Below are 19,928 nucleotides of genomic sequence, written 5' to 3'. Positions count from 1 at the left end.
TTCTTCTCTTACTGCTGTGGCTAAAACTTCCAAACTATGGCTAAAACTATGTTGAATAGCAGTGGTGAGCGTGGGCACCCTTGTCTTGTTCCTGACTTCAGGGGAAATATTTTCAATTTTTCACCATTGAGGATAATGTTTGCTGTGGGTTTGTCATATATAGCTTTTATTATGTTGAAGTATGTTCCTTCTATTCCTGCTTTCTGGAGGGTTTTTATCATAAATGGATGTTGAATTTTGTCAAAGGCTTTCTCTGCATCTATTGAGATAATCATATGGTTTTTATCTTTCAATTTGTTAATGTGTTGTATTACATTAATTTGCAGATATTAAAGAATCCTTGCATCCCTGGGATAAGCCCACTTGGTCATGATGTATGATCTTTTAATATATTGTTGGATTCTGTTTGCTAGAATTTTGTTAAGGATTTTTGCATCTATGTTCATCAGTGATATGGCCTGTAGTTTTCTTTTTTTGTGGCATCTTTGTCAGGTTTTGGTATTAAGGTGATGGTGGCCTCATAGAATGAGTTTGGAAGTTTGCCTTCCTCTGCAATTTTCTGGAAGAGTTTGAGTAGGATAGGTGTTAGCTCTTCTCTAAATTTTTGGTAGAATTCAACTATGAAGCTGTCTGGTCCTGGGCCTTTGTTTGTTGGAAGATATCTGATTACAGTTTCGATTTCTGTGCTTGTGATGAGTCTGTTAAGATTTTCTATTTCTTCCTGGTTCAGTTTTGGAAAGTTATACTTTTCTAAGAATTTGTCCATTTCTTCCAAGTTGTCCACTTTATTGGCATATAGTTGCTGATGGTAGTCTCTTATGATCCTTTGTATTTCTGTGTTGTCTATTGTGATTCCTTCATTTTCATTTCTAATTTTGTTGAGTTGATTCTTCTCCCTTTTTTTCTTGATGGGTCTGGCTAATGGTTTGTCTATTTTATTTATCTTCTCAAAGAACCAGCTTTTAGCTTTGCTGATTTTTGCTATGGTCTCCTTTGTTCCTTTTTCATTTATTTCTGCCCTAATTTTTATGATTTCTTTCCTTCTACTAACCCTGGGGTTCTTCGTTTCTTCCTTTTATAGTTGCTTTAGGTGTAGAGTTAGGTTATTTGTTTGACTTTTCTCTTGTTTCTTGAGGTAAGCTTGTATTGCTATGAACCTTCCCCTTAGCACTGCTTTTACTGAGTCTCATAGGTTTTGGGTTGTTGTGTTTCTTATCTAGCCTGAAATGATGAATCCTTTTCAAATTCTTTTTCAGATATATGAGGCATATTTTTATTAAAAATCTATATGCAATTAATCACTCCAACTGGGACTCAAAAACATAGCCAGGTCTAGAAACTGATGAATGCTGGGCAGCATATTGATTAGCCTTGCTTATTGGCTTTAGAATTGACTCTTGAAACTCAAATGGGGTGACGTACTTGAGCTGCTTATTCCACCCCCTGCCCCCCACCACAGTCAAGGGATTATTATCTTGTTACTCCCACAAGCCAAACCAAATGGAAATGAGTCACCGCATGGCTGACTCCTGTCCTTGGAACACCCACATTAGGCTGAAACTCAGGCTCTAGTGGTCATTCTTCTGAGTCATAACTAACTCAGGAGCATAAGCTTATGACAAGGACATACTAAGTTTCTCCTACAGAATCTGGGGTAGACATTTCACCTGGAAAGAGCAGGTTGGCTCTCTCACTTTGGGAAATTTGAATTTGTTTTTTCAGAGCTCACACTCAGTGACAAAGATCTCTGGATGTTGTGGCATTCAGCCTATTATTTTTCAAAGCATCCCTATGCTATGCTATGCTAAGTCACTTCAGTCATGTCTGACTCTGTGTGACCCCATGGATGGCAGCCAACCAGGCTCCCCCATCCCTGGGATTCTCCAGGCAAGAACACTGGAGTGGGTTGCCATTTCCTTCTCCAATGCAGGAAAGTTAAAAGTGAAAGTGAAGTTGCTCAGTCGTGTCCGACCCTCAGAGACCCCATGGACTGCAGCCCACCAGGCTCCTCCACCCATGGGATTTTCCAGGCAAGAGTACTGGAGTGGGGTGCCATTGCCTTATCCAAGCATTCCTATAGTGTGGATAATAAATGTTCCTCATTTCTCTGGGGGACAGAGGCTCACTTTTGGTAAAATGGTTTAAGAAAAATCCCACAGTGTTAGGACATGAGCTTCTTCATATGTTAGCATATATACTGAGATTGCTTTGCTTGCAATGCCTAGATTTGGTGAAAAAAAAAATCCTGCAAGATTTTGGTTTTATTTATTTTTTGTTTGAGCTGGTCTTCATTGCTTTGTACAGGCTTTCTCTAGCTACAGACAGCAGGGACTACTCTTGGTTGCAGTGCACTGGTTTCTCATTGCGGTGCTTCTCTTGTTGCAGAGCATGGGCTCTAGGTGCACAGGCTTCAGTATTTGTGGCACAGGGGCTTAGTTGCTCTGAGGCATGTGGGATCTTCCCTGGCCAGGGATCAAACCCATGCACCCTGCATTGGCAGGCAGATTCTTATCCACTGCATTGCCAGGGAAGTCTCCTAAAAAAATTTTTTTTAATCCTTGACCACAGACCATATGGACAGAAGGTTGGATATAAGGAGTGTTTTCTTGGTCACTGGGCTTAAGATGTGTATCTGGCAGCCAGAGGGTTAGAGCTACAAGGAACCAGCCTCACAGTCACTGATGGACATTTTGAGTCGGAATTCTCTTACCCCAATTCAAGCCTCACAGTCTCCCCTTTACCAAGAGTTTGAGTGTGTTCTGACTTCTTTTCCCCCTCCCATGACTGAGCACGTCACTAGGATATGGCCCCTGCTCCTTCTGCTTGTCATGCAACTGAGATCTCCCCTAGGGTCTCCCCTGTCCCTGAAGACCTGTGTGAGATTGTTTTGGGCCCTGATTCTACACCTTGAGAAAGTCTACTGTTCATGCCAAGACTTTTCAAAATTCCCAGGAATTTTGCATTTTCATGGGCATCTCTCATTCCAGCTCCCTGCCCCTACTGAAGTCTTGATCTCTATTCTACCCTTCCAGAGTTGTTCTTTCTCCAGTCAGATATCAACCCAAAGATGGAGCTCAGCCCTTTTATTAAAAATAGATTTTATGTTTTAGGGCTGAGCTCTCGGGAGGACTTGGTTTCTTTGGGTCGGAGGTGGGAGTCCACAGGCATCATGGACAGATGTAAAGAAAACTGCATCTCAGGGCCTAAGACTGCAGTTCAAAAAAAGAAATTTTTAATAAAAAAAATAGATTTTATGTTTTAGAGCAGTTCTAGGCTCACAGCATGGTTGAGAGAGTTCTCATGTAAGCCCTGCCCCACACATGCACAGCCTCCCAAACTGCCTACATTCGGCACTGAAATGGTACATCTTATTATAATCAATGAATCTACACTGACACATTATTCTCATCCAAAGTCTGTAGTTTACATAGAGTATACTCTTGATGTTGTACATTCTTTACCATCTGAGCTACCAAGGAAGCACCAAACTGTCTTCCAAAAATGGCTATACCACTCTACATTATCACCAGCAGTAAATGAGAGTACTGTTGCTCCACACCCACATCCTCACTAGAATTTGGTGTTAGGGTTTTGGGTTTTAGACAATCTAGCAAGTAGATAGTAGTATCTCGCTGTTTTTGCTTTTTAAATTTGAGATTGATCTTATTGCCTCGTACATGATCATTGTTAGAAATGTTGCAAGTTGTGTCATCTCATCACACTATGTGTGATTCTACTCAAATATTTTTCCTTGTTGTTGTTTTAATTTGTAATTCCCTAATGACATAAGACGGAGAAGACAATGGCACCCCACTCCAGTACTCTTGCCTGGAAAATTCCATGGACAGAGGAGCCTGGAAGGCTGCAGTCCATAGAGTCGCTGAGGGTTGGACATGACTGAGCAACCTCACTTTCACTTTTATGCATTGGAGAAGGAAATGGCAACCCACTCCAGCGTTCTTGCCTGGGAGAATCCCAGGGACAGGGAAGCCTGGTGGGCTGCCGTCTCTGGGGTTGCACAGAGTCAGACACGACTGAAGTGACTTAGCAGCAGCAGCAGCAATGACATAAGATGTTGAGCATCCTTTCAAATGCTTAATTGTCATCTGTATAATTTTTTTGATGAAGAACTCTTTAGATCTTTTGCTCATTTTTATATCAGGTTTTTCATTTCCTTAATGCCGACTGTCAAAGAGTTCTGTATATATTTGGGATGAGTCCTTGATCCAAAAGTTTTTTGTATAAAATGTAGTTTGGCAAATATTTTTCTTTTGCAAATACTTTCTCTCCATTTGTGGCCTTCTTATTTTCTTGAGGTTGATAGTTTTTTTATTCTCAATTTTTAAAGATATAATTCTGTTACCTCCTGGTTTCTACTGGTACAGTTGATACAATGGCTGTAATTCTTTTCTTTCAGGTTTTTAAAAGGTTTTTCTGTTTGTCTTTGGTGTTTTTTGCAATATACAATACATTCAGATATTGTTTTATTTTTATTTACCTTTCATGGAACTACTGTACAATCTTAATACAGGAGTAATGCTTTTCATCAGTTGTAGAAAATTCTTAGCCAATAACTTATCAAATAGTGTTCTTCTCTCATTCTCCTGATTCTCTTCCTTCAATACTCCAATTGTATGTTGGAACTTAATCTATCCTCCATGCCTCCTGCTGCCATCTCATGCTTTCCATCTCTTTGTTTGTGTCTGTATTTTGTGTACTTTTCTCAGGTCTATCTTTTTGTTTATGGATGCTAACTTTAGCTGCATTTAATCTCCTACTTACCTGTCATTAGCTTTCTATTTCTGAGATGTTCAAAATCTTTTACTTTATTTTTTTTCCTGGTACACAACATATTGATTCAATGTTTCTATACATTACAAACCCTTCACTTTAATAATGGGGGACCTGAGGCACAGAGGTGTTAGCCAACAATGTATAATATAGTCTTGTGAGTTGGAGAAAGAGTTGAGACTTGAATCTAGGTTCAAAGTATGTAGAAATGATATTTGGACCAAAAAATTTTTAAACCTCTCTAGAGATCCCTTGTGTGAAAGGCTAGGGTCTAGTTTCTGATCAGTGTGAAGAAACACAATGTGAAAGTGACTAGTCAATCACTAAAGCTTTTTATTATATTGCCATCAGTCTGCCCTACTATTATTTGCTGTTTTCTGAGTTTAGAGTTCCACATTTAAGCTACAATCAACTCAGGGAGATAATCACCACTATTATGTGATTTTACAGATGAACACAATGAGGATTAGAGAAGTGAAGTGATATAGCTGTTGCCTCTAACAGCTAGTCAGCAGTGGCATGAGGATGAACCCAGGCTGTTGCCTCCAGAGCCCAGTGCCTTTCTGCTACTTTCCTCTGCCATCTTCCCTCTCCTGTGGTCTCTGGGCTGAAGGCAGGGTCAGTGCCACAGAAGCTGCAAATAGCTTGACCACATTCACTACCCAGTTCCATCAAATAACTATATTTGATTCTTTGCAGCTTCATAATTGCCAATTCACCTGCTCCCTAAAATGTATTTTAATCAGTGTCCAAGGTGCTTCCTCAATCATCACTGGACATGTATGTATGCATAGGGCAGAAAATGTGGGTGGTGGGATGTGTATGTTCCTAGGTGAGGTGGAACAAGACAACGTTCTGCCTTCCTGTTTCAGCTCCTCCCATAAACAAATGCCCTTTTTGCAGTATTTTTAGTGCCATGTTATTCATATCTTTGTGTTTTTTGTTGGTGATTTCTTTATTTAAAATGGCCCAAGCATAGTACTGAAGTGCTGGCTAGGGCTCCTAAGCACAAGAAGACTGTGATGTGTTTTACAGAGAAAGGGATATATTAGATGAGCTTTGTTCAGGCATGCGTTCTAGTGCTGTTGGTCACGAGTTCAATGTTAATGAATCAACAATGTACATTAAATAAGATGTCTTTAAGCAGAAACCCACATAAAACAAAGTTATGTATTGACCAATTGATAAAATGTGACCTGAGGCTCACAGTAACTGAACTCTGTATTCCCTCAGGGGGCAATGATTCCGTATTCGCTAATTCAATGTTCCTGGCAACTGTAGAATGTAATAACAATGATTAAGAAGAATCAGCTGTATTTCATGCTGCCTCATAACCTGCCTTACCTAGGTTTTTAAGTTAAAACGGCAGTAGTACCTTGGGAGAGCCACACGGATAAAGCCATTTCATCTCTAATCACTGTTTCATTTGATGTAGAGCTGATTTACGATGTTGTGTTAATTACTGCTGTACAGCAAAGTGATTTAGATATAAATCCATTCCTTTGGCATCTCCTAGTATTGTGTGGCTTAGCCACTGGGAGCCCTACTCAGCCAACCTGCTGGGACCTACAGGCAGTGCCCTCTGCTCCTGCTTTATCCTCCCCACAGAGGGGAGCCTGGCTAATCAGGAAAGAAACTCCCTCAAAAGGTAAACAGTGAGTAGAGTGTACATATGGTGGAAGACAAATGGCTCTTGGTACCATGTTGTGGAAATTTTCTCACTCGGGAAGATAAAGGCGCGGGGCAAGCCCAGGTGGCACTGTTGAGTCCCCGCCTCCTTACGTGGTCCACGGTGACGTGTGTGCCAGCCTCTCTAAGAAAGCTCCATCCTAACACTCAGCACCCTCAGAACTTGACTGTCCGCCTGTCGAGTGGTACTCTGTGTCAGCTCTGCACACCACCATGTCCGTGACCGCCTGCCAGGGCTTGGGGTTTGTGGTTTCACTGCTCGGGATTGCAGGCGTCATTGCCGCCACCTGCATGGACCAGTGGAGCACCCAGGATCTGTACAACAACCCGGTGACAGCTGTATTCAACTACCAAGGGCTGTGGCGCTCCTGTGTCCGAGAGAGCTCTGGCTTCACCGAGTGCCGGGGGTACTTCACCCTGCTGGGGCTGCCAGGTAAGGACAGGTACCTGACAAGATGTGGGGGCAGACAGAGCTGAACAGGAACAGCCACCTCTGCCTGGGGCACCGCCAAGGGACCACTGGGGAGGGAGGAGCAACAATCCCCACCGCTGAGGTGGGAACAGGAAGTGCAGGAAACTTAGGGACAGGAGCTTCTTGGAGCTGGTAGGACTCTTGTATCCCTAACTAGTTGGTACCCAACCGGCACATTTTTAAAATAACTCTACTGCACACAAGTCTCAATCACCCACAGGCTCAGGACTCAGGAGGCCCAAGTCATAGCCACTTCCTTCCTTTAGTCCCAGATCCTCCGCCCTGATTTGGATAGGTGAGTCTCCTGAATGGAGTTCCATCTCTGGCCCTCTGTGCCTAGTCCCAGGTTCCAGGGCACCTATGCACAGAGCAGCAACAGAAAGTGGGCAGAGGAAAAGAACTGGGTGCTATGTTTCTCTGGGGGATACCAGATGGGTCTGCCCCTTCTCTGCATCTCCTGACCTCCAAAAAGTATTGATCACATGGAACCAGCTTCTGAGTTCTCTCTGCACAGAGGAACCTTGTAGAAAGTGCACTCAGCCATGCAGGGCAAAAGAGTGACAGCTGTGATGTGCAGGCTGCCCTATTAGTTTCGTAAGGATTTGTTTGCTTCACAGATGGGTCATGTTAACAAAGAAAACTTCAAGCCTCAAGAGCAGAGATTGTTAAAAGTGTCTTTCACTCAGGTATCAGAGTAAGACAATAAATACACTTATTTTTATTTCTTAGTTCTTTTTTCCTTTCATAAATATTCATCAAAGTCTGGAGAGAGACAATGATGAAAGGTGGGCACAGTAAGGAGGATCAGAAATAGATACTAGGATTTCTCCTCCAGGAATTTTCCATTGGGTTGCAGAGCCAAGATATAGGCCCACACAGAAGGTACAAGTTGAAGACTCTGTCTCACAATGATTCAGTCTTTCATGCATTCCATACTTGGGGATGGAGAGCTCAGAACAGCTTCAGGATTCTGTGGACCTGGCATCCCAAAAACATGAAAGTGCACACCAGGGTGGTATGATAAGGTGACAAGTAAGGAAAATAGACGGCTAGTGCTTCAGGAGATGAGAGAAAGATGACTTGTTCAGGAAGAGACCCACTGGAAAGGAAATCCCACAAGTGACCCTTGAAAGGTAGTTATGAGTTAGAGGTGCAGCATCATAGCAGGAAAAACAGCATGGGCAAAGGCATGAAGGTGTTAAAGGTTGTTTCCACCTGAGGCTTACTTGGGAGGAAATGAAGGAATGACTTTGGTAGGAAGAGAGGATTTATATGGAGATGATGGTGGAGAGCACTGAATGCCAGGCTAAGAGAGGAATGGCCTGTATACAAATGAGAACATAAGCCAGATCCCTGGGTGACCAGTGGCCGATTCAGTGGGATCTCCCTCCTCCAGGGACTGGAGAAAGGTGAGCCACTCCCACGTCTCTATGTCCTACTGACCCCTCCTGAGCTCCAGGTCTAACCATCTGCCCTTGGAATTCACCCTCAACTCAAACGCAAAATGCCCCTGGTCTCTCAGAGACCTCGGTTCATGGGCCTGGGTCCACACAGAGCTAGAGGCCCTGAAGGAGAGAGTCAGACTGAGGCAGAGCACCCAAGTGACACCTGAGAGGTCATACAGCTTCATAAATTGCAAACAACAATGGCAGACCAGGCACTAGCACTTGAGCCAACGATTGCCTTGAAGTACTTTGTATAATCTCTACAAGCCACCCCGTCCATGAACTTGATGCTATCATTACCACCCTTTTAGAAACAAGGAAGCTGAGCTGGGGTAACTTGCCCAAGGTCACATGCAGATAGAGCTAGGGCTCAGACTGTGTCCTACCTGCACCCAAGTCCCAGCTCACAGCCCTCACAGGGAGCCCCACGGCTCTCAGACACAAAGCAGAAATCCCCAGTGCAAACGCATCTTCCTAGCCTCACCTCTTACCTAAGACTGGGGCTGCAGTCTTGGGGGCGTCCTAGAGTAGCAACAGCTGTCAACATGCCATATTTTGCAGGTCAAGACATGAAGACTCAGAGAGGCAAAGTGACTTACCCACATTCACAGAGCTAAACTGGGGCCGGACTGAAACTGTTTTAGGGCCTTCTCTTAGAACCTTTGTGTGTGTTATGTGTGAAGATCCTGCCACTAGATAGTTCAGAGAAGTATTTTTCAAAAAGAATTTTGTAGAAATCCATTTTAAAAGAAAAAAATTCTTGCAGCCCTTCAATATTGATTTCAATTATACTCATTTTATGTCACCTTAACATGGACATGTATAACAATAGATTTAAATTTCTAATGCACATAAATTTTATACAAGGAACCAAAACCACATTTGCAATTATAATGTAAATACCACTAAATAAACCCAAATGTCAAAATTCACTTGATATTAGGGATATTATTGGTTTTCACTTGGAGTTTAATAGGACAAAGATACAGTTCAATTTTGTATTTCACCTCTCTCAAAGCTTTGACTTTAGTATTATTAATGCAGATTCTCTATTCACCTGAGTTTGTTTTATAAAGTGGTATTAATAAATTCAAGTTACTCACATCTGTCACCCTTAGCCACCACTTCATCAGGGAATTGTCCTCTCTTATCCGTGGTGATGAGGCATCTACGACATGATGCTTTTTGCAATGATTTTGTTCATTTGAGGTGAGGTTGGGATGTGGTGCTTCTGAAATGTGGCTCTAAGACTATTGACCTGATTATTTCTGGGATCTGGGGAGGAAAAGTTCTCTGCTGTGTATTTGCAAGTATGTGTGCTCAGTCGTGTCCAACTCTGTGACCCCAGGGATTGTAGCAAGCCAGGCTCCTCTGTCCATGGAATTTCCCAGTCAAGAATACTGGACTGGGTTGCTATTTCCTTCTCCAGGGGATTTTCCCGACCCGGGGATCAAACCCAGGTGTCCTGCTTTGAAGGCAGATTTTTTACCATCTGAGCCACCAGGCTATTTCATACTCCAGAGGATCTCCCCAACCCAGGGATCAAACCCAAATCTCCAACGTCTCCTGCATTGGCAGGCAGATTCTTTACCACTGTGCCACCCACCACTAATTGTTGCAATCAGGTTTGTGCAAAATAGGATGTGCAGTACTTTTTGGTGATGCTCCTGCAGAATTGACCACCAGGACACAGGTTTCTGAGTCATAGTACCAGCGCCACAAGGTGGAAGAAATTCCCCTGACTCCATTTCTGTTTGAGCTGGAATGAACCCTTTGTTCATGGATCAGTTAAGGCTTTCACCTCACTGACTCCTGGTATAAACATGATCATATATACCAACGTAAACCTAGACCATAAGTGGCCAGCCTGAGGGTCTGGAACATATTTGCTTTAATTTTTTCCATTGTCATTGAAATAAAAGCACAGAATTTTTTAATTTCCATAGAGAAGCAACACACTCCCAAGAATGCAAACACAGATACTTAGGCTCAGAGGGAAGAAGTCAAGCACAACTGAACCCTCCAGAGAAACGCGAGGTACTGGACTGACAGTCAACCTTCCTAGACAGAGTCATTTCACTAAAACCAAAACTGTCAGCCACCCTATCCTGGACTGACCAAGTTTAGACAAGGTCCCCTCTTGGCAGGGACAGGAAGGAAAAGTAAAGCCTTTGGTCTTCCCATATACACAGAAGTAATAAGGAAGTAACTGTAACACACACAGAAAAATAAAAGTAAAAAATTTTTAAACTCAGTAACACAGAAATCATGGCACTAGAAAGAACATTTATGCATTCAACAAACATTTGTTGAGTACCTACTATGTCCCAAGCTGTCTGCACATGGGGAAAGGTTCACAAATCTAAAAGAGAGACAGAGGATAAACAAACCGTTGCAGTGCAAAGTTTCTCAACCTAGGCACTATTGATACTTTAAGCCATATAATGCCTTTTGTAGGGTGCTGTTCCCCACATTACAGAGTATTTAGCAGCATCCCTAGCCTCCATCCACTAGATGTGCGTAGCAGCACCTTTCCCTCCCTAGTTAAGACAGCAGAAATGTCTTCAGACTTGTCATATATCCCCTGGGGGCAATAGTGGCCCCAGTTAAGAACCACTGTTATAAAGCATAGTCAGTGTCTCATATGGTACAGGATGTAGACATGAGGGAAGGGAAGACTTCCCAAAGGAAATGACAGCTGAGCTGAGTTACTTAGTTATGACAAGTATGAGTTACCCAGAAAGACAAAGAGGTAAAGAGTTTTTCAGAAAGAGGGAAACATTATTGGAAAAGACACAGTGGCATGAGAGAGTGTAGTGTATTAAGAGAATTAAAATAACTTAAATCTCTTTGTGAGGCAACACAATACAGGGTTATGTGTTAAACTCTTAGGAATAACATCTTTAAATGTTGCTGCTAAGTCACTTCAGTTGTGTCCGACTCTGTGCAACCCCATAGACAGCAGCCCACCAGGCTTCACCGTCCCTGGGGTTCTCCAGGCAAGAACACTGGAGTGGGTTGCCATTTCCTTCTCCAATGCATGAAAGTGAAGTGAAAGTGAAGTCGCTCAGTCGTGTCTGACTCTTTGCGACCCCATGGATTGCAGCCTACCAGGATCCTCTGTCCATGGGATTTTCCAGGCAAGAGTACCGGAGTGGTTTGCCATTGCCTTCTCCGATCTTTAAATGTTAGGCAAAAATAAAAATGAAAAAGGAAGTTTACTAAGGAAAATTTAAACATCAACTAAAAAGGAATATATACTACAGGATCCTAGATAGGGATATTATAAAAATGTGAATTTCTTCCTAATTAATATATAATAAATAATATATTTAACTAATTGTATTATAATAATAATATAACATATTGAGACCTTACTCTGCCCTAGGCATTGGTTCAAGAAATTAGCATATGTTAATTTATATTTTAAATCTAATTTGTGTGATTATATAAATTTACATCAATTACCTTATACTTACTTTAATTTTCACAACTCTATGAGGTAAGTAGTGCTATTATCTCCATTTTATAGATGAGGAAACTGAAGCACAAAGGGGCTATAGAACTTTCCCAGTGACACTGTGATAGTAAGTGGCAGTTGAGAATTCAAACTCAGGCAGGTTTTTTGCAGAACCTAAGCTTGTAAGAATAATATTACAAGAATTCTAATCAAAATGCTAGTGAGAGTTTTCCCTTGGGAGCATGGCAAAGTGGTTATCTATAAGAAGAAGCAGATGAAATTAATCTTTAAATTTTTTTAAGGATAATATTAATATAAAAGTAGAGAGTTAACTCTGCCAGATATTCAACCAAATTCTAAAGATGTGATAATTAAAAGTGTGCTTTGTCCCAAAGATAGACACAGGTCAATGGAGCAAAGTTTAAAATTAGGAAGACATATATGTGAATTTAATATAGGTAGAGGAGGTTTTACAAAGCATGAGGAAAGGGAAAGTTATTTAATAAGTGCTGTAAAAATTATTGATTAGCTTTTTTGAGGGAAAAAAATGAATCATAGACTACAAACCAAAATAGGTTCCAGATTAATTAAATGTAAAGATACACAAAACACTTTTAAATTTTCTAAAATTCTAAACTAATTCTAGTATCATTTCTAAATGGAAAATAAATTCCTAAGCATAGAAAAGAACACTCATTTTACTACATCATTTAACAGATTTTTATTAAGCACCTATTATGCACTAGCTACTGTGAACATGTAAATGGAAAACACTGTATTTTTCTAAAACCATGAAAAAAATTAATAAGCAAATATTCAATGTGAAAAGATCTTTTTAGTAATCGTAACACTATATTAAGATCCTTAACAAATAATTCATGTAAGTTGATAGACAAAATGCCAAATTCCAGTAAATATATGAGGAAGAAGTGATAATTCACGAAAAAGAAAAACAAACACTGCACAAATATTTGTTTAAAAAATAGTTTCAAACTCATTGATAATCAAAGTAATGCAAATTTAAACATGCGATCATGTATAACAACAAATTCACAAAGCAGGTAAGGGTTTCAGTGAGGCAAGATCTTTCAAATGCTGTTGATGCTTCAGATGCTGTTTACTAGGAATAAAATTCATAGAAAAAAAGTCTGCCTCTACATAAAAAAGATTTTTTTTTTTAAGATTTTTTTAAAGCCTCATACCCTTTGACATCTTAATTCCTGTCTTAGGAATCTGTCCTAAAATAGTAATCAGAAATACTGGCAAAAGAGTCATGTGAAAAATGCTCATCATTAACATTGTTTTTCATACAAACAAAAAACTGGGGGAGGGGTAAAGTCTAATTATCTAAGAATAGATGCTGTTTTGGTGAACAGTTGGACTTCTTTATGAAAGTGAAAGTGTTAGTTGCTCAGCTGTGTCCAACTATTTGTGATCCCATGGACTGTAGCCCATCAGGCTACTCTGTCAATGGAATTCTCCAGGCAAGAATACTGGGAGTGAGTAGCCATTCACTTCTCCAGGGGATCTTCCCAACCCAGGGATCAAACAGGATTTCCTGCATTGAAGGCAGATTCTTTACTGTCTGAGCCACCAGGGAAGTCCAGCATTTCTATATAATGAAATTCTAACATATTCATAGATTAAATATTTAATATTAAATATATTAAACAATGTTTACAAAGTACTTTAATTGAATATGTATGCAATTAAGTGAAAAGAGAAAAACAGTAAATTGTATGATCTCTTAATTATGTAAAAAATATATACAGAGAATAGATTAAAAAGAAAGTATGCCAAATATTTTGTATAAGGTTTAAAATTATGAGTAAGATTTGTCAACATTTTCCTGCTTCTAAATTTTCTATTATGAGCACTAAAAGGTAGAGTCAGAAGTTAAGACTATAAAGTGTGTTAATATTTTAAAAGAAAAAAATCAATGGATATATCAATCATTTGTCTTGCTAATAATACTAATTTAACTCCTCCCATATTCCTAGCTGTAATATTTTATATTGATATTTGACTGCCATATTGCCTAATTAGCATAGATATTGTTGTATTAATATTCCTATAACAAGGTAAAGAAAAGTTAGGGGAAATGTTTTCTCCAATATCAGTAAAATAACATAAGCTCCTGAAAATGTACAACCTGAAATGACAACACCAGAACCATATTTAAAGTTGAATATAGGGAGGATTCCCCTCAAGAAGTCAGCAAAATTTTTTGCTTCATTGTAAAAGTGACTAAACAAAGTTGAAACAGACCCATTATTGTTAAACACAATGAGATCATGGATTGTTATCATTATTATATACTATTATAATCAGACCATGAACTGTCATTGTCATTAGAGATACATTTAATATAGTTTAACAAAGCCCATTGCCATAAACAAGGAAGCCAGATGTTTCTCTGTGGACCCCCAATTACTCTTTAGCAGTGACTGCTAAAGCAGCAGTCCACTCATTCTAGAGCACAGAAAACTCACCAGAAAGTGAAAAATCCCATTTTCCACATGTTTTAAAGCATGTTAACACTTGTCAACCCACTCCAGAATTCTTGGCTGGAAAATTCCATGGACAAAGGAGCTATGGAGTCACAAAGAGTTGGACACAGCTGAGCTTGCACACACATAAATGTATACTTATTTCATATTTTTTAAAGTGTGTACACTTAGAATCCCTCTCTACTCATTCAGTATTCTGCCTAAGTAGAGGGAGCTTTACTTTATCCTTTAAAGCTAACTTTTCCTTCCTCCAAAAATATAAAGTGACTGTCACCACTTCAAACAAGAAAGAAAGATTAATTCATTGTTACTTGAATATCTTTTTATTCTGTCTTGAAATTTTGCATAAAAACATTTTCATAGGAAAATGAGAGGGAAAACTGTCATGATTGAAACTAGGTAACTATAATAACCTTTTCTTTTTAATTTTGCCATTTTCAATCTACATTTGGGTGGTCAATGATGGGGGTGAGGGTGTAAACAAGTGTCATAAAATGAACAACTGGAAACAAAACTCTTATAAATCTTTCTGAATAAAAAGCCTAACTTTTAATTGAAATAAGAGTGAAATGAGCTCTGTCCACAGGAACAGTGGCAGAATCATTCCTGAATTATTCTAACATTTTCCAATCTAATTGGTTGATCCCCGTCCACCAGCAGAGACCAGGGTCACTTCTAACTGTCCCCTCCCCACCTTTTAGACTTGGCCTTATAGCTCAGTTCAGGAGTTACAGAGCCACCAACAGGACTTCACCTAAGTCGTATAACTCTTGCCTACTCTCTTCTTGGGGCTTTCTGGCTCATTCTTCTTACCATGCAAACCCTGATCACAGAACCTAAAGCAAGGTATGTGGTTGAGGGGAGTGTTGCCTCCATTCAAATCAGAGGGGAGACCTTGCATATTTGCTTTCTGTGTTTGCTGGGAATAAAGCCATGGGAGTGGTGACTGGGTGCACCCAAGATAACATTGAAATGTCCAGATGCACAGGCTTGTTTCCTGGAGAATGTGTATAGACTAGAGATTGGGGTATAGGTGTGTATCAGGGCCTTGACATCCAGATTCAAGGAACGTCTCGCTAAAATGTGTCTGAATTCAGACGCCAGACACATACCACCCACAGGAAGTAGCAGGTCCATCAATTCTCTAATGTAATTCTAAAATCAAATTGTGTCTACAAAACACACTGGCTGATGGCTGGCCAAGTCTCTGTTTTGGTGATTCCTGACATTTTGACCAACTGTAGTAAAGACTGTTCTGCAAAATGTAGAGGAGAACAGTGTATGACACCTGAAAGGGTGCTGAAGTGTTTCAGCTTATCCTGTCCATGTTACAGATGAAAACTCTGTGATCCACATAAGCGGAGCCATTTGCCCCAATCGCCCAGCACACAGCATGTCAAGGACCGGGTCAGGAGCAGATGCTAGGCCTGGTCAGGGTCTCTGGTCCAGCCTGCCTGTTTCCTCCTCATGGCCTTTTGTGGAACTTCTGTGTCTGCTTGCCACATGGTCTTCATTTGGTTCCTGCGAGTGAAAGGGTGAGATGTCCGTCAACACAACGCCCTGCTTCTTCCCATCCCAGATCCAATTCCGGCAGACCCAGAGTATAGCTGTAGGATATGGCTCCCCTCTCAAGAGTGGGGACAACTCTGCCTGCCCTGTCACTCCATATGGAAACAGAGAAGGAGTCCCAGACTAGAAGTTGAGATGGGACTTCCACCTTTGCCATCTTTTAAATTCAGCAGCTGTGGTGCAAGGCACCAGGGCAAGTACCTTAACCTCTTTACCTTGCTTGACTCACCACCCCCTCCCCCCAAAACTATGGGTGGGGAATAATTAATACCTGCTCTACCCATTTCTGTAAGATCAAAATGGAAAGATGTCAGTGTAATGGTGGTTTACGAGTTGTGAAGAGAAAATGTCTGGTGTGAGACAGAGATTTCTGGAGCCGTGTTTTTTAAGTGAGGTCAGTCGAACTGGTTTCCCGTGATGAACAGGGCCTCAAGGAAGGCTTGTGTGTGTGGTCGGGGGTGGAGGGACGCGAGTCTTAGCTGCGCTTCTTCCCTTGGGGCAGACCCAGAGCCGGGGTGGGGCAGGGGTCCACTCAGACTGCCGCGCCCTCAAACCAACCCGGCCTGTGCCACTCCCCAGACAAGTGCCTCTTGGGGCTGCTTCCCTAACAAATGAAAAAATAATGTCCTTGAACCAAGAGTGAAACTGAACTATCTAAGGAAAACACTGTGAACAAACACAGAGGGCCGAGGAAAGCCATCTGATCAGAGCAGCTCCCCGGGAGCTCGGCAGGACGAAGGCGGCAGCTGGGCGGGAGGACGGAGAGCCGGGCCATGTCCACCACCAGATGCCAAGTGGTGGGCTTCCTGCTGTCCATCCTGGGCCTGGCCGGCTGCATCGTTGCCACGGAGATGGACATGTGGAGCACCCAGGACCTATACGACAACCCGGTCACCGCTGTGTTCCAGTATGAAGGGCTCTGGCGCAGTTGCGTGCAGCAGAGCTCAGGCTTCACCGAGTGCCGGCCCTACCTCACCATCCTGGGCCTGCCAGGTAGGCGTGGGCACAGATGAGGCCGGGAGCCGGCTGCTGCTTTCACCGCAGCCAGGAGGGACCTTGGAGTTGGGCTCAGGGCAGGACTCTCACAGCACTGGCTCCCATCAGAGGTGTAAGAGGAGAAGTTGGCCCCATGTCAAAGAGGGCTATGTAGACCTAGGGGAGAACATCCAAGATTTTATACTCAAAGGAATCGCCAGTGAGGAAGCGAGTCATGAGAACAAGGGGGCTATGGTGAGGGCAGGCTCCTGATGCTAGAAGAGACAATATTGCTCAAGGAGAAAAGTAATTGTGTGCAGGTATGTGCGTGTGACTTGCTCTTGCCTGCACATACCTAGGGCTAGGTAGGATGGTGAATATTTTCTTACCATCAAAAAACGTTTATCAGGAGTTAATATAATTTCATCATCAATTTGGTTAATTTTTCCTTTGAGAAGTCAGAGTCTCAGTCAGTGCCAGAAAGTATATATCGCCTTCAAATTACAAATATCCTTTCTCTGCATTTGTGTTGAGAGGTTCTGGTGTGCACTCTTCAAAAACAATGCATGTCAAAATATAATTACAGAACTATAATAATTGTAATAGTCTCAGAATATAAATATAATTATAAATGACATCCTTTCACCCCTGGAGATGGTATCAGCTAAATCCTTGTTTCTAATAGATAATTAGTTCAAATAGGAATCATAGGAACTTTGCATTCTAGATATTATGGGACCTCTACTTGATTTTTTTTTTTTAAAGCAAAGAAAGAAATAAAAGGTTAATCAGTGGCCCCAAGGAGTAGCCCTGATGTGAGTTTGTTGAAGAAAGGAAAACAGGGCTAGGTTTTGCCTCTCTGAAACAAATACCTTGTGGACAGGTAGATGGGGATAAATTTGCAGCAAACTGCAAGGCCTGTGAAGCCCTTGAAATTGAATTCTGAAAAGCAACTCAATTATCTCCATTTACAGAAAGAAATAGAAAGTGGGTGTCAGAGTAGAACTGGAGTGTTTATTCCATCTTTAGAAGCCACTTGTATTGTGAAACAGACTGATCACTGACTGAGATCTGCTTAAAGCAGTAAGGGAGGCTGGCTGGAGGGAAGAAAGCCCCAGAGAGTGGCTGATGCTACAGGGCAAAGGTCAGAAAGGAGGAGATGCAAGACCATGGATTGTTGAGTTGCTGCTGCTGCTGCTGCTAAGTCTCTTCAGTCGTGTTGGACTCTGTGCGACCCTATAGACGGCAGCCCACCAGGCTCCCCCATCCCTGGGATTCTCAAGGCAAGAACACTGGAGTGGGTTGCCATGTCCTTCTCCAATGCATGAAAGTGCAAAAATGAAAGTGAAGTCGTTGAGTCGTGTCCAACTCAGCAACCCCATGGACTGCAGCCCACCAGGCTCCCCTGTCCATGGGATTTTCCAGGCAAGAGTACTGGAGTGGGGTGCCATTGCCTTCTCCAGTTGAGTTGCTAGCTACACCCAATTTTAACTATTAAATAAAAGAGTAAGAATGACCTTGTATTCAAAATGAAGGCAGGACATTTCATGACTTCAGCTCAATTACCTCTTCCCAGGACCCCATCACACAGTATCAGTCTCTGGCTCATTCTCTGTCTTTCCACACATGAGAATCCCAAATAGCCACACTCTCCAATGTGGTCAGATCGCATTGCTACCACCCTCATTGTTTTTCCATTCTACTGAGGGATCCCATCATCCCTAAGTCCTCTCAGAATCTCTCCTCATCGCCCATCAACAGTCTACTCTGCAGAACGAGATTCCTTCCCTGCCACCTGTCCAAGACCAGCCTCTCCACCAGGGCTCTGAGGGCCCTGCCCCCTCTTGTGTGGCCACCCCTGCTGACCTCTTCTTGGCCCTCCGCTTCTTGCCTCTTTCATCTTTCCTCCTCACTTACGCTTATATCATCTTTTCCTGGAAAACCTTCCTGATTCAGAGCGTTCTCAAGTTCTCTCTCTCCCTAGCTCACTGACAATCAAACTAAAAGACAAAGTTTTTCTCCTATCCCTCCCTCCTCACTCTTAACCTCTTGCATTCCGGTTTCTATCCTTTATTCCTTACAATGTTTGCTCTTTTGACTATGGCAGAAGGTCAGGCCGAATCTTTCAGTCACCAGCTTCCAGTTCTCTGCTCTCCTCTTCCTGGATATTTCAAGGCCCAAACACCTTCCATGGTTCCTCACTCAGCTTAACTAGGGGCAGATGTGACAGCCTGACACACACCTCCAGCATTACTCACCTTCCTTCCATTACCCATCTCTTACCAGCCCGCTACCCCCAGCCCATGCTTCTCCCTTCACAGAGAGAACCCCTGCCCTGCCTGTCTGCATCAGAACTGCATCCCACCAAAAGGCAGGATAGCCATTTCCTGGGCCTGAGTTTGTGGAAAAAGAGATACTTTAAATCACTAATCATGTGTGGCCATGGAGAAGAGTGTGGATTTAAGAGTAGCCAGTCCTCAATGCAGCAGGAGTGGCCACAGTGCAAATTGGCATCCTGAAATGCAATTATTTGTTTGATGACTTAAGATGTGGCTGACTGACTGGGGTAAGGGAAGAGTGGGAGGATTATTAGGAGGAAAAGACTAGGGAAAAAACTCAAAAGCTACAGGCAGGATCATAAGGCAATGAAGAAGTCAGAGAGGAGGCCAGAGGATGGCTTGTGGATACTTATGGGGCTCCCAAGGGGGTTGAAAGGATTAACATGAACCAGCCAGGACCCAGTGCCTAGAGAGGATGAGGCCACCAGAAACAGTTGCTGAAAGCATATTCTTGAGCATGACAAAAGGCCTTGGGAGGAAACACCTGAAGCAGGGAAGCGGGGAGGAATGCCTGGAGGTAAAAATGGAAGGTTGCAGAGAGCTTAATTTTGACCTGGAACTCAGGGAGGAATATTATCCTCCTGCAGACAATAAGTGCTGTCTGTAAGTGCTATAAAGGCATGAGGCCGATACTATTTTAATGCTTTAATCATCATAATCACCACTACCAATTATTCA

The 19,928-nt window shown here is 42.1% G+C and overlaps 1 protein-coding gene across 2 annotated transcripts in view; it reads left to right on the top strand.

The window, feature by feature from the left end:
- The first annotated feature begins 6,264 nt into the window (after window positions 1-6,264).
- The window catches only part of CLDN18 (claudin 18), a 29,248-nt gene continuing 15,584 nt past the window's right edge, over window positions 6,265-19,928 (top strand). The window contains exon 1 of one of the 2 annotated variants that reach the window (XM_061420856.1): window positions 6,265-6,913. In XM_061420856.1, coding sequence (XP_061276840.1) covers window positions 6,694-6,913 — 220 coding nt within the window. In that variant the 5' untranslated portion in view covers window positions 6,265-6,693. Of the gene's footprint in view, window positions 6,914-16,387; window positions 16,930-19,928 lie in introns of those variants that run through there. The other variant, XM_061420867.1, reaches the window with a different exon arrangement.

Source organism: Bos javanicus, chromosome 1 (assembly GCF_032452875.1).
Source record: "Bos javanicus breed banteng chromosome 1, ARS-OSU_banteng_1.0, whole genome shotgun sequence".
Classification (NCBI taxonomy): domain Eukaryota; kingdom Metazoa; phylum Chordata; class Mammalia; order Artiodactyla; family Bovidae; genus Bos; species Bos javanicus.
The sequence above is the reverse complement of the archived record's forward strand: the minus strand, read 5'-3'. Positions and strand labels throughout refer to the sequence as shown.